Source organism: Chinchilla lanigera, unplaced genomic scaffold (genome assembly GCF_000276665.1).
Source record: "Chinchilla lanigera isolate Chin_1 unplaced genomic scaffold, ChiLan1.0 scaffold00004, whole genome shotgun sequence".
NCBI lineage: Eukaryota > Metazoa > Chordata > Mammalia > Rodentia > Chinchillidae > Chinchilla > Chinchilla lanigera.
Window position 1 is genome coordinate 17,031,307 of NW_004955405.1, and position 16,093 is coordinate 17,047,399.

Below are 16,093 nucleotides of genomic sequence, written 5' to 3' on the forward strand. Positions count from 1 at the left end.
GTGTAAGCATAGGAGAGAAATTTTATGGTCAGTAAGCAATTAAAAGGATCAAAACTCAATGAAGAATCCCAGTATCTTTTCCAGGGGCTTTATACCCTCAGCAAAACAGAAGTGTAATTGTTACATTTAATCTCTTGAAGCATCTCAGTTAAGCCTTGCTGTCCTGACTTTAGTGGAAGTAACTCATTAGAACCTTTGTGTTTGGTACAGTGAAGACGGCTGCTTTCTGACTCCAGGTTTCTAACTGACAAAGCAGAATTAATTAAATCCTAATGCACATTTTGATACTATAAAAAATGAAGTTCTAAATATATCATATGTCATGTTCAGCCATTTTTGAATCTCAAATTATATGAACATCAATCATTTCCAAAAAATCACAAATGAATTTCATAAGAAAGCCCAAATATATATCTGCCAATTTAACAGGTTTCTTTTTATTTAGTACATTAAAATTCTGTGGATTCCATTTAAAAATGTAACTTTTTATTGTCAAATTTTATTCTCATTAAAATCTCAGATAAGTTCTATATTGCTATGGACTTTACATGAGAGACAGAGTGCTTTAATCATTAGTATTTTTAAAATTTAACTTTAATTCATAGATAAAATTATGTTCATCAACTATATCATGAAGTTGTGAAATATATACATTGTAGATGACAAAATGCCACTAATTAGCACATGCATTAGCTCACATAATTACCACTTTTTGATAAGAACTCTTTAATCCACTCTCTTAAGTATTTTTCAAGAATATAATCTATATTATGATAATCTTGCAGTCATTGTGATGTGTAATAGATTCCTTAAACTTATTTTTCCTATCTAACAGAATTTTCATATTTTTTGATCAGCAAATTTGTAGTCCTTGCCAATAAGCCATCCTAGCCCCTGGTAACTTCCCATTCTACAGTCTAATTCTATGAGATCAACTTTTTTATGTTTCACATGTCCATGAGATCATGTACTATCTGTCTTTCTGTGTCCGGTTAATGTCACTTAATATAATGTTTTCTAGGGTGTCACCTGTCCCAAACAAGAGGGACTTGCCCTTTTATGGCTGAGTAAAATTTCGCTACATATATATGCCACATTGGAAATTAACTTTTAACTATTAAAAAGAGGAAGTAACACAACTTAGAAATATTGAGTGGGAGAAAGTTGCTTTACCGGTTTTCCAGAGATGAGGAAGAATTTTTCTGTTTTGTTTTGTTTTGTTTTGTTTTGTTTTGTTTTGTTTTGTTTTGTTTTGTTTTGAGTGTTGGGGATGGAATCCAGACCTTTTCACTGAGCTAATTCTCCAGGCCTTTTTTATAGTTTATTTTGAGGAATTGTATATCTGATTTTTCCAGTCTGGGCTCCAATTTGAGATCCTCTTGCCTTTGCTCTCTAAGACCTAGGATTACAGACATGTGTCAAGCTACCCCAGAGGCAGCAATCTCAAGTCAGAGTAGTAATAATCTCTTAAAGTTGCAGTGCCTATAAGGGTTTGCTTAGGAAACCCAAATCTGACTAGCTCCAAAATTTTTCCTTTTAATCAGCCTATAACATGCCCTTCTTTACTTATCAGTTCTTTGTACATGTATAGAATTAAGAAAAATTTTTATTGGGAAAATTCTGGGTATGAAAATATTAATCATAGGTTTGCACAATTTTGAATCAGAACTTATGTATAATGGAAAATGCTTAATTGTTATTAATAGTATAAATTTAAAATACATGCACATGAATTTCTGTGTAAAAGCATACATACATGCAATATTTAAAGATTATTAAAGAACTTCTACATAATAGGATGATTTATGGCTGATTGTGAATATTCACTGTCATCTAAATTTAATGTTGGGTTCTGGCAGATAACGGATTTTATATTTTAACCCATCATAAGATAGCTTACATAAAGCTATTCTTCCAAAGTGATAGTAGTAGTTTTGAATTTATTGTTATCTGTTTAATGAGCAGAAATAACTATGATCAAGTTTGAGAATTTAACACAGGATTGTAAATTCAATGTAAGAAGTTCTCAATAATTAGAGGTATTTGAAACTGGAATAGGCTGCCTTTTTTAAGTTTTAAGACATGTACCAGGGTATTTAGGGAGTGGTAAAATGATCAATTGCTATAGTTTAGAAAAAAAGAAATCATCAAATATTTTTCCATTTATACACCCGTCCTTCGTCCTGAAAATAAAATACAATGAGGATACAATTATTGAAAAAAAATACTGCCTCCCTGCGGAGCTCAACCTTCTGGGGACATCCCAGCACTCAGGAGGCTGAGCCGGGAGGATCACTATGAGTTTGAGACTAGCAGAGGCTATATAGTGAGTTCAAGCCCAGCCTGAAGTATGTAGTGAAACCCTGACTTAAAAAAACAAACAAGTGAAAAACCCTAATTCAAGAGTGTGGCCAATTAATGGCTCACAGAGAAGTTAAAATAAGAGTTGAGACTTAAAGAATTTGAGTTTGAGTTTTTCAGGTGGAACAGACAATACTGTGCCATCATCCACATTTAATATTATGCAGTTCCATAATCTAGGTGTGGTGAAAAATAATAGATAAACTGCAACGTGCCCTGCAAATGCTGTAACTGAAACTACTACTGTCAGTTCAGATTAGGAGTCATGACCATGTGAATGGGAACCTAAACAAGAAAATTTGGGGAAAAACTCATACTTTGCTATTTTTTAATTTACTATTCCTTACATATCCAATTTTCAGCTCGTCTTAATAACTTGTTTATCAAAAGATGCCCTCCACATGACACTTCTGTTTCCATTCTCCTCCTACTGGTACAAACCGCCAGTGTATCTGCAGCTCTAACCTGGTGTCCAGCAAGTCTCCCACTTTCCACTTTCTCTCTCTTCATAGTAACGTCCTTCATGCACAGAGAACTCTGACCTTCTAAAAGGATAAATCGTATATAGATGATCCCTGGCATGAGGGTTTGACCTGCAGTTTTTGACTTTATAACAGTGCATAACAGATATGCATTCAGTAGAAACTGTACTTTGACTTTTGATCCACTCTTGGGCTAGAGACATACAGCAGGATATTCTCTCACACTAGGTGGCTGCAGCAGCAAGCCAAAGCCTGCAGTCAGCCACCAGAACCTTGAGGGTAAGCATCCATACTCTATAGTGTGTTGTGTTGCCAAATTACGATGATCAGTATGTATTATTACATTCATTTTTGACTTATGATATTTTTACCTTACTGTAGACCAATCAAGACTTAACCCTACTTTAAGTTAAGAAGCAGCTATATTCTTCAAATTTGTAAAACCATCTGTTAAATTTCCCCTACACTTAAAAGATAAAACTCAAAAACTCACCATGCCTTAGCAGGCCCTGTATAACCTGTCTATCTAATCCTTAAATTACCTTCACCCACCTCTTCCCCTGCTACGTTGTCTCTCAGCCATAATGGTATTGTTCAGACCACCTTCTCTTGCTCCTTTGTCATAGGTGTTCTTTCTGCTTATGAGGACTCTCTTACCTATCACTATAAGTTTTGATTTGTCATTAGATCTCCACTTATACACTGTTTCTTTAGGAAGCCACCTTGAATTATCTAGTCCAGTGAAACATCCCCATGGCCTTGCTAGTGTTATATTTCATCATCCTCTTAGAGTTAAGCTCCTATCTGTTCTGCTGTCCCATATATATTGATTGGTGTGATTTTACCCATGTTCTAGCACCAGGCAGCTCCCTTACAAATATATAAACTCACTGAAACAAGACTTTTGTCATATTAACACAATTATATAGGCAAAAGCTTACCCCAGGGAACACCAGATGAGAAAATGTTGAAAAGAACATGGTCATATTAGGTAGAAGAATGGAAAAGGTGACCAAAATGTACAGTACAATAGAAAAATCACAGGGTCTCTTACTTCCTATTAATGTAGAGGTTGAATTGAAAAACATACAGTTTTAAATTGTTTAAAGATTTAAACCACATCTTATGTTCAGTACCTTCATTCATCTATTTTTTTCTTCCATCAACAATGACAAAGGCATCAAGCAAAAAGGGAGCACCACACTAGTTGTCTTTTTCCTTGTATTGTCCATGATATAGCAGAGAAGGGGTGGGATTAAAGTAGACAACAAAACTCAGCAGGAAGTCTAAAGCTCCCAAGAGATTTGTAACATCAACATTTCAAAAATGTGGAAACTTGCTTCTCACTTTTGGAATCAGGAAAAGTGACACTTGATCTGGGCCCAGAAAGTTATGTCAGGTTTAGACATGCAGACCTCTAGGAACAAGACAGGAAATACAAGACTGTAGGGACCATGTAAACCACGTGAAAGGTCAATACAAGGTGACTGTGGTGGCCTCAGGTCAGGTTTCCCGGAAAAAGAAGACTAAATGGAGCCTGACTGTGGTAGAAATTCTTCAATGTCAGGAACCTGGACTATATGTGTGTTTGTGTTTGTGTTCATGCATGCACCCAAGCCCATGTATGTGCGAAGCGTGATTTGGAAAATAACAGTGTCTTCAGAAAATAGAATGAAATGCTTGTGGGACACATCAGGATAAACCAGGCTAAATGTTTAGATGAAGGAGCAACTCACTGACTCTTAGGGGTATTTTTGTTATGATCTGTTTGAGAATTTCTAATTATGAAAAGTGAATAATGATAAAGATCAACATAGTTTTCCAATCTACTAAAGGTTCTTTTGCAATTCTTTATTTGCCATTCCCTTTTTATGTTTTATTCTCCAAACTTGATTTCCTTGCATAAATTGCAAAAAATTGTTAGTTTATCTCCTTCAGATCTTCAAAATAGGCATGTCATTTCTGCTTGTTATTTTCATTTGCTTTTGTATTTATTATGTGACTGCTATCTCCCCTATTTGCAAAGACATAGAAAGAAAATAATAAAATAATTGGTTAACTCAAGATAAAAGGGAAATCTTCATGTTTTTGCCTGAACCTGTCTATTTAGTACTCTCCAATAAAATTTTAATGTAAATGTTAGCCAGATCCATAACTTGTTCCTGGAAGGTCTACATTTTTACTTTTTCACCATGTGTACTAAGTGCCATGAATGCATGCATGAACACCTACAAACACACAAACACATACATAGTCCAGGTTCCTGACATTGAAGAATTTCTACCACAATCAGGCTCCATTTAGTCTTCTTTTTCCAGTAAAACAATGTATTGGGCATGAAGTGAACACCCAGAAGCAAAATGAATGGAACAAGGGGCCTTAGCAATTCTCCTAAATGAAATATGCCTATCTCTTAATAAGGAAAAAATGCTAATATTGAGGAGAAAATCACTATAATTGCAAATTCATTAATTAAATATAAGCAGAAACCCTGTATACACACTTGATTTTTAAATTTGGTCAAGAAAATCTGAATTTAGAAGTTTTCCATCTTTGGATAAAAGGTGGTATATCTTTTGCAACTGCAACATGGGTCCTCCAGAGATTACCGTTATAATAACTTTGTGAATTTACAGATTCTCCTGTGAAGTGACACTGGAAACTAACATTTGAACATGCTGTGTACAAAAAAGCAAAGAATGCAAAGCATTAGTTTTGAAAATGTTTACTTAGAAGTTTTGAAGTTTGGCTTACTAAACCAGTAGATTGAGTAGGTTCAGATAAAGCTTTGTAAAGCTCTGAGGCTACTGTTTCAGATTGTCTTGGTTACTTTTCCCTCGTTGCTGAGACAAAATACCCAACACCCAAAATGAAGGAAGGAAAGGTTTATTTAGCTTACAGTTTGTGGAGGTTTCAGTCCATACTTGGCTGGCTCGGAGGCAGAAGATAGCAAAGCAACAAGAGCAAAGAGGGGAACCAGCCGTACAGCAAACAGCCAGAGCAAACCGGAGGAATGGCGGCAAGCAGCTTCTTTTTCTGCCTTACTTTGTAAAACAGGCTACCCCCACCTAAGGGGCGTGTAGCTCTCACATAATCTCCATGCCCTCCTCTTCCGCAGGCTCAGGATGTATACAAAGTAAGCACCCTGGCTTCCTGCTGAGTCACTTAGCCAAACCTCTAGACTCCCCAAGTTGACACAATGTTTCAACCATAACACAGATTAAACTGCGAATATGATTTTATATGAACTGGGCATAATTGATTGTCAGCACAAACTAAATCTTATTGGATTCTTTCTTTTTAAATGTTTTCTTAGTGCATTTTAGATAAACATAATGATAACACTGGTCAGAGGGAATTTGTGCCTGTACATGATATATTTTGACTTTTCTTTTTTTCCCATTCCCCTGCCCTCCCTTCAAAAGCTCTTCTCTTTCTTATTTGCAAAATCTTTGTTTCCATTTCTTCCATCTATTGTTTTTTGTTCTTGTCCCTTCTTTCCCTTCTCCCCCTCCCCCATCCTTTGTTCCCCTTCTCATTTGAACATTCTTGCTTGAGAGCTCATCTTGCTTGGTTTATTATATTTCCGTGCATCAGGGAGCAGTTTAAATTCTCTCACACAGCAATATTTGTAATAGGGAATACAGCCACTGCTAGAAAAGGTCACGGAAATGATGCTATGCTCCTCCCTTTACAGCCTACCAAGTGGCCCATGATATGTTTAGAAATATTTTCCAATTAATATATTTTCCAATTTTCTACAGTAAAATTAACAATGGCTATATTTCATAAACTTCCTGAGGAATATATTGTGAGTCTATGTGTGAAAGTTGTGTTCCTTGCTCTATATTCACCTCTAAGCTATAACATCCACTGAGGCTTCTTACCTGAATTAATAATTTAATCCAATAGATGGGTTGTTATGTTATAATTCCATTATTCTTTCTGCATTTGAGCCTCGGCATTCTCCTTTGTAGGATTTCTCTTCTCTCCATTATCTACAGAACTGTTTACATTTTAAGGACTAATGCCTTCCTGTTGCATGCCATGGATTATATTCCATTGTGATCAAAACTCGTTATGATGCTTAAAACATTCCAGTTGAGCCCCTGGGTGCTACTTCACACTGGCAAGCACGTCCGTTGAGCAAACTAGACCACCCTTTGAGAATTCCGCTCTTTGTGATTCAAAGGGTTGTTTTGGATTTCTAGTATATATTTCCTAACTTGCCTTTGATTTTTACTTAAGAAATTCTGATTTTTTTCTTTGGAGAGCAATGGCCTGACTGCTCGTACGTTTTCTATGTCATCAAAACTGCACTATATATATTATATATATAAATATATATATATTCCAAAATATAGATACACAAACCCAGATTTACAAGATTGGAAATTGTAAGTACAATAATATCTAGGATTTATTACAAAGTCAGTTCAAGTGCCTAGTAAGCAGAGTAAATTTTTAGTGCAAACCAGAAGATAATGTCACATTAGGTGTTAACTCATTAGAGCTCAAAATAAATTAAATAATGTTGTGCCATGTTATACCTTATAGTTTTAATGGATATTTATAGCAAAATGGCCATGTTGAGGTAGTCTGCACAGGGCTGTGTCAGCTAAATATCTTGAAGGAATATCATGGTATTCATTTTTACTTTTTGCAGTTAGTGTGAAGGAAATATCAGCACTGGGGTATTTATTCTGTCAAAATATACCTTCTGTTTGTGGGTACTTTATAAATTCTTTCATAAATCAACACAAATATAATTTATTCACTTGGCATGAAATAGGCATAAAAACAGAAGACAGTTTACAATCCTCCAGAGATTTAATTGCACAACTGTCATCATTTATGTAAAAGTTAAAATTTAACAGCATTGATTGTCTCTCTGTAGATTGTAAGTAAAATTTAACTTCAGTTTATGAAACCATGAGTTAAAAATCCTAGAGAAATGGACAACTTCTAACTTACATAGAAATATCTACGTGTACATACGTACAAACAAACCAAAATGATTTCTGAGTTCTTTTTTAGAATTATCTCAAGTTTAACATCTCTGTGCTCTTTCCAGCTATCAGTCTGTTTCCATATAAATAGGTAATACTTGGGAAATACACCAAAGCAGTTGAAGGTAAATAAGATTACCTTTTACTTAAAGTGAATAAACTGAATAAAGTGCGTCAGCCAGAAAATATAAAATAAAAGCTTCCAAGTCAATACTGAGCTGTCAGAAATGTGAGCATATTTTACAAAAAAGTGTTTCAGATGTGGGAAGTGGGGACTTAGCCAATGGAATCAAGTAATAATTTTTACATATTAAGAAAGATATCTATAAATCAGCTCCTGAGGAATGCTTTTTAAGATGTTTAGAGTAAAGCAAAATCTTTATTCCTTAAACACAATCTGAATTTTTTTTTTTACACTGTACAGATTTTCCTAGACAGAAATACTGTGCATCTTTACAACTCACAATGCTGCAAGCACTCTGGCTCTTATGGCAGCTGCCGGTCTTGGTCTAATAGGAAACAATTAGCATTCTCAGTGAACTACTTCAAGTGATTCAGCTTCTGAGAGATGAATCTGCGAATGCGGCCTCCTCAGGAGCACAGACCAATTCTGGCTCGCAGCCAGCTCACCAAGGCATCAGTCCTCTGACATTTCTTGGAAGGGAGCCAGTCAGCTTTCCTTGGGGACCCCAGTCTGAGAACATACTCTCCATTTAAACTTCTTCAATAAGTAATAACCATCCTTAAAAAATTCAGAGGAGTTTTTCATCTTAATTTCAGAAACAACAGGCTAAAAAGGTGATCAGGAAATTACAGTGGCCCAGAAAAAATAAGCCAAAGTGGAAGAATATACCATAGTGGACTTGAAAAATATTTAGGGAAGGCACTCTGTAGACAGGGGTTATGGGAGAAGCCGGGGAACAGAGAAGAAAAGAAATAGGCCACACCTAGAGCTGGGTACGTTGTTCGTTTTAATATTGACTTGAACACTTTTGGCCTCAAGAAGTTTTTCCAAACTTATAGGAATATTAAAAATTGGATTCATATTTATTGTTCAAGGCTCCTCTTTGCTTCTTTTTTACTGATAAACACGCTGTTTCAGAGAGGCTAAACAACTTGCCAACATCACATAAGTCAATAAGTAGTGATATGCCCAAGTTTTACATTCAAACCATATGCATGCACCTTTATTCAATTTTTCCAGATACCAATTATACTGTTTTACTCTCATTATTGATTATGGGTATAAAATTCCATATTCATTGATATGATCTATCAATATTCAATATATTTAATCATTTGTCAAATATTTTTTGAGTACAAACTGTGGGATAGACCTTAAACCAGATATCGGGAAGAATGTGGATTTAAACATAGAGAATGGAATCTAATTTGGGAGATGAACATTACTCAAGTACTTACATTTACTTCATATCACATGTCTTCGAAGTGCTGAAAAGACAGGCGCAGGGGGGACTCGGCACCTAAAGCTGGAGACTTCACCTGATCACTGAAATTAGGGGGGTTTTTAAAGAAACAACTCATTGAGCTGAGACATGTAGGGAAAGGCTGGACTGGATGAAGTAAGGAGAAAAATAATCAAATGATAAGACCCTGCTGAGGCAGGAAGCTATGGGAATTGGAAAAGTCTCTTGCGGCCACAGCGGAGAGAATAAAGGGAGATTTACGCACAGCCATGCCAGTGAGAAGATACCAGACTGTTCAGGGCTCCATAAGTTTCCAGAATGGCCACACTCAAGAGAGCTTTGAATGAGAACCAATTTAAAAAAATTGTGAGTTTCATTCTGTACATGATGGGTTTGGGGCATTTTTGTGACCACAAAAAAAGAGGTGTCAATTCCAGACCTGGAATTTAGAGAAAAGTGCTGCATTAGACTTATAATTTTGAAAGTTTTGTGTGAAAAGGGAAAAAAATGCAGTGAATATGATAAAAATCTGCACATAGTCTATCAAATGAAAATTGAAAGTTTAGAATATGAATTTGAAGATTTTTTTGTGATTGTGTCCCTTCATTTTCCTACCCAGAACCACAGAATTTAATGATATATAGGCGAAAATATAGATTTGAGAGAAAAAAAGAGAGCAGAAAACTAGAGAATTTGATCATTGTACCATGTGAGGAGAGCTTCCTCAATTGGTCTGCTGTTTGAAATGCTGACCAGTTGTAAAATAAAGTGAACACTAAAAATACCTCAAGTTTAGCAACACTGAACTTCACTGACCTTAATGATAAACCTATTGCTTGAATAAAGTAACTTCCATTTTAATTTTGCTCTTGCTTCTTATATCCTCAGTTTTAGGTTAGAATAAAGTAGGAATAGTCTGCCAGAAATTATTGAAAGCAAAGAAATACCTTTCCTAAGGAATTGTTCTCTTTTTTCTATATATCATTTCTTATATATTATATGTCCATATACATATGGTGTTCAATGATCCATAACATCTTAATGAACTTTTCAGTCTCCATACCTGTCAATTAAATATCACTGACTTCTGATGTCAACAATTATACTTTTTTTCTCAAAATTTGGATTTAGAAAGAGACAATGTATTCTTTAAAAGTGGCTTGAGATTCTATTAATTTTTCCTTTCATATAAAATATTTTAATAAATGGTACTAAAGCCCAAAACATTTAGAGATTACTTGCCATGTTCCAGTAATAGACCTGGGACACTTACAAGGCAAATGAGAGGTCATGCAAACTTGAATTGGCTTGCCTTCTTCTGTGTCTAGCAGCTCATGCTAAGAATTTTTCAAAGATATAATGGTTTGGATCAAATATATGTATATTTTTAGCCCACATTCTACATATCAGAAGAGATTCTGATAACATTTACCTGTGTACTAAAGGAATCTGTCTGACATAAGATTAGAATAACAAAAGTGTGCCAGTTTTTAGTTCTTTTCATTTGATTCAACTCACCATTTTTGTTAGCCATGCACACAGAGATACACACACACACACAAATCTACACCACATACATGCACACAAATATAAAACATAATATAAAAGGTAGATCTAAGAATGATTTGTTTCTGATTGACTAAAATTTAAGACATGTTTGGTAATAAAGTCATCCTAATTTTTAGACCTCAAAGCAAATTAATTACTTGTACACATACTTTAGGATATATTTTGCAGGATTTCCATGAAAAACAAAGAATTTAAAGTGTTTTCTGTGCTTGCTTCAGCAGCACATATGCAAAGTGCTTTCAGTGTTTGTATTCTTCTTATAAAACAAATTTGGCCATATTTTCTCTAAATCAGCCAAAAACTTGACTGTTTCAAATCTTTTGTTCAAAAAAATTACTAGTAGTTAAAAACTTTCAAATGTGGAAAAGCCCACAATATTTGATTTCATAACTTACACTTGAACTATGTATTAAAAATATGCCAAAATTCCTCTATAGACAAACAAGCTTGGAACGTCCAGTCATAAAGCAAAACTACCTTGATGGAAGACTTGTAATAAATTGACTTTTTCTTAGGCTGGAGAACTTCCACTTCGATGAGTCACTGGTGACTTGACAACTGCCATTCACTTCTGTCTTCTTGGCTAATTTCAGAGCACATTCAGAAAATGAAGGGACCTCTTTACCATCTGCGGACTCCTGCACCAGTCCGACGAAGATGGACTCATCCTATAGTAAGACTGCTAAGCAGTGCCTGGAGGAGATATCTGGTGAGTGACACTGGTGATGGAGAGGTCTAATAGCAGAATTGCTGTCATCTCCCTGTAAGTCTTTTTGTTAAATCACACTTCTGATGTACTTTTTGCAAACCTATGCTTTGTGCTTCTCTTTTTGCAGAGATTCTTAGGTATGTGACTATTCTGCTCAGGAAGAACTCTGTTACTCTGAAAAGAGTGGCAATACTTGCGAAAGTTGATTCTATAAATCATTTTGCCTTTAGTCAAGTTGAATTTAGTCAAGAAAACCTGGAGAAGCTGTTGTTAATAAAGGAGCTGTTGGATAATATTTGGAGATTGAAAATACATAAATGCTCAAGTGATGTAAATGACTAATTCAGATCTGCTCTGTCTTCATTTGTGTACATTTAGAGGCATGTCTGATGGTGGCTCCAAATGTACGTTTGGAGGAAATCTAGGAAATAATTTCCTTATACATATGTAGATAATGTATGAAGAATATACATGCCCCAGATTTAAATTGTTAGATTTTTAAGTGTATTAAGCAGGTTTGTTTTAGCTTCAGCCCAAAGTTTTTTCTTAGAATTCAGATAAGCCCAGACATATATGGAAAATCTTTAGTGTAACTGTACCATACAGACCTATATTCACAAAGAACTAAGTAAATACTTATCAAAAGATACTGCTCCTAAAGAGTGAGTTTAAGATTTTATGGCTTTTAAGAATTCATAAAAGTAAAGATGTGTTTGTTATTCTAACAAATCTGGCTTAGCCTTCCTGTAAGTACAAAGAAAAAAATAAATGAACTAATTAATTTCAATAATTATTGTACTTCTCCGAGAATTCAAAGTATAACTGTTACACAAGCTCATGAGAAAGACACTATTACAATTTGGGGCAATTAAGAAATATCCATACTTTAGCAGGTTGTTTGCCTACAACAAACTTTAGCAGACTTAGGCATTACTACAGTATCCTCCGGTACATATTGACAACACTGACAGGCAACATTCTAAGGGTGATTTTGGAATTAACATTAGTGATCACTAGGCATCAGACACTTTACATGGAAAATACAGGGAAGCAGTAGAAACTGTGATAATAATATACAGCTATGGAGATTATATTTGTTGATTTTTCATATAGTTGGAAGAAGTGGCTTTCTGTTAGCTCTACAAAGTATCATGACCAGAATGATGCTGGGTATTTATATTGTGACCATATGCTTTATAAACGTAACATAACAAAAGAGGCACATACTTCCCATATTTCTTTATTCATTAATGTCTTCAATATGCCTATGAAGTACCAGAGATCACATTTCTAGCTGAGAATAAATGATTACAATGATGAATTTCACAAAGGTATATTTTTTTCTGAAATTAGTATATCACTGAATAGATCTGTGTGATAAATAATCCATATTAAAATTTTTGTATAGTCTCCTATTCTGTCCAGTATTTAATTATTTTCCATATTTCCACTTAATACATTTCTGTTTTTAATATGTGAAAATGAAATATAGGCTAGACTTTAATATAATCCTAATGGATTCTATAGAAGGGATAGTATTATTTTGGAGTAATAATGAATTTCTTATACAGAATCAGTTTTGAAGAAAGAAAACAGAAAGTAAACACTGCAGTGTCATATCTGATGGTGTCATTCTCATTGTTATGTTTAAAGTTGGCCTCTTGTGGGGTAGAAAAAGTGTCCTCCAATGCAAACTTTAGACAGTGGAAGAGGAATGATATTTAGCTATTGTCTATATGTCATAAATTGTGTACAGGGTAAGCATCTCTCATCCAAGCTACTTAGGACCAGAAGTGTGTCAGATGTTAAATATGTTTGGATTCTGGGATATTTATATATATATAATATTGTGGGATGGGAACCAACTCTAGTATGAAATTAATTTGTTTCATATATACCTTATTCACATAGTAACTTTATACAACAGTATTAGTATACCTGTGTTTTTAAAAATTATTTTTAACCCATAAATAATCATTGTACATACTTGTATGTTCTAATAATGTATTTTGGCATATGCCTATATTTGTGTCCTACTGTCATAAAAAATAGCCATTAATCTCAGTCTAGCTCCTCTACCATTATCTCCTAAACCTACTGTAACTAAGCTTTTATCCTGTGTCACCATGAAAGCACTCTTAAGGTTAATAACAATGTCAGCATGGCCAACTCCAAGCATCAATCCCAGTCTTCATCTTATTTCATCATTCACCAATCATTTGTCCTCCTCTGGGAAAGTTTCTCCTTTAAAATGTGCTTTTCAAGGTACCACATTCCTTTGGTTTTCATCAAACTTTATTATTTGCTCCTTTTTGGTCTTCTTTTTAATTCTTATGACTGATACATTTTCCACTTATTATGATTAAAATGATCCAGACATCTGCCCCTGAACTTCTGTCCCTACAAGTTCCCTTGGTGAGTCAGTTCTCGATCATGGTTTCAGTCTATCCATGTACCCAAGGTTCACAGGTGTTTCTGTTCGAATTGTCTCCTTTATATCCTGGAACCAAGTATCTCCCTCCTTACAAAACCTGAACACAGATACTTCCAACCTGTTATACCGAAACCTGAACCTCTTAGTATTCTTAATTTTTTAAACTTTTCTTTTTAGTCCTCCTGATTCACAGTCTATCAGGATTAAATTCACCATGGGGAAGGGTACGTGTACCTGACTTCATTCTTTTCTCACTCCTTTGTTCTCTCCTCTCTCTGACCTCCCTCCATCTTAAATATTTTCTTCCTTATAAACTTTTCATTTCAACCTTCTCCATTTTATTGAATGGTAATTCCATTTTTCTACTTGATCGGGCCTGAAATATTAGAACTGTTTGTGATTGCTTCCTATCTCTTACACCTAGTTTTTTAATCCAATAAAGTACCTTGTTGGGTCCTGGGGTATTGTTGCTATCTGAATTTAGGAAGAAGTACTATATGTATTGATCAACCTTATGAGATAGTTCTCAGTGTTAGAACTCTTACTATTTTCTTTCACTATTTCACAAATGAAATAAATCCAGATGATACTCTGAACTTATTGTACCTCACTTAAGAATGAAGATATTCAATAATCTAAGATAACCAATAATTACATTTGCAAAATATATCCAGATTTCAGCTATTTCTTTCCATCTGTATTTTTCTTTGTTGTCAGTTGATGTATTCCAAGTGAAGGATTGGTGCATAGTTACTACTTCATAAAAGTGTATAAAAATGAAGTTATTGCAATTGACATATCATAAAAATGAAAGCCACAGTGAAGTGTCAGGAAAGTTATGCCATAGACAGGAAAGTTATAAAAGATATCTTTGGCTTTGGAAGCAGTCAGAAAGTAGTAACCATGGTGAATATAGGGTGAATAACACTCATCAGAAGGAATCTGCCAAAGTGGAAATTAAAAATTTAATTTTGATGATACCTTCACTGAATAATCAAAGAATCTGAGGATTAAAACGTTTATTCATTCAAGAGAAGCAATATAACAGTTCATAAATACTCTCTGATGAGCTGGAACTTTAAAAAACATGTAAAACGAAAGAAAGAATGTGGATGAGAGCATACTAAGAGTAAATCTATAAAGGAGTGTACCCATCGGAACTGTAAAGCCCATGCGATCTTTCCTAAATTAACATAGCTTACTTTTCTGAGAGTCTCTATCCCTTACACCTCCCTCCTTCTTTTTCTTACTTTTGTTGTTGCTGCTACATTCTAGCTACTAGTACAATGACAAACTGAACCCTTGAGTCCAGTACTGGGTCCCAGCATAGACTGCCCCACAGAGTATTTCTTCAAAGATGATAGCAAATGTGGGAAGACAAGGGTTCTAAATATTGCAAAACAAGAATTCTGGCCTTTGTACTGCTATTGTTCACTTGTTTGAATTTTTCCTTTCTTTCCTGTCTCTGAAGTGACTTTATGGTCTTAAGAAACTCAAAAGATTTTTGAGAGCTCTGGTGCTTTCTTCCTGTCTTTTGAGTAATAATCACTTTGCGTATGTGTCAGGCATCCCCAAAGTTGGAAAACAAACCTGTCAATCGCTCCTCTGGAGTAGTAAGGAACAAATAGATACACCTTAAAACCATAAGTAAGGGAAATAATTGACTTTTGGGAGCAATTAAGTCAGTTGTAAAGAGTCAAACAGGTGTTAAAGGAACACTAGATGTATATGTTGTGGACTCTTGGTGTACAAATAAATCAGGAAATAATATTCCAGGAAGAAATGACTTCAGAAAAATGAACTGAGGACAAATGCTATTTACCTTATTATTTTCATTAGTGTGCTTTTGTAAAACTTGACATTTTTCCTAAATTCATGTGGATCTCTGTGACTCACTGATTTAACCCAAAGTTTCAGCATCATTGCAGTTTTTGAACTCTTACTGCTCATGGTTAGTTGGTGTAAGGACTCAATGGGAAATAATTACGTCTTGCTTCCCAAGTAAAGTGATTTTCATGCTGTATTTCACTGATGAAATAAGTCTTGGTAGGGTAAAATCTAGTTTTCATACGTTTTAAAACCTATATAATTTGAAGAAGTTT

At 34.7% G+C, this 16,093-nt stretch overlaps 1 protein-coding gene across 7 annotated transcripts in view; it reads left to right on the top strand.

Moving 5' to 3' along the window:
* Nav3 (neuron navigator 3) overlaps positions 1–16,093 on the top strand; it is a 784,611-nt gene that overhangs the window by 602,664 nt on the left and 165,854 nt on the right. For all 7 annotated transcript variants that reach the window (XM_005374355.2, XM_005374353.2, XM_005374354.2 and 4 more), the window contains one exon: positions 11,442–11,557. In XM_005374355.2, coding sequence (XP_005374412.1) covers positions 11,442–11,557 — 116 coding nt within the window. The remainder of the gene's footprint in view (positions 1–11,441; positions 11,558–16,093) is intronic.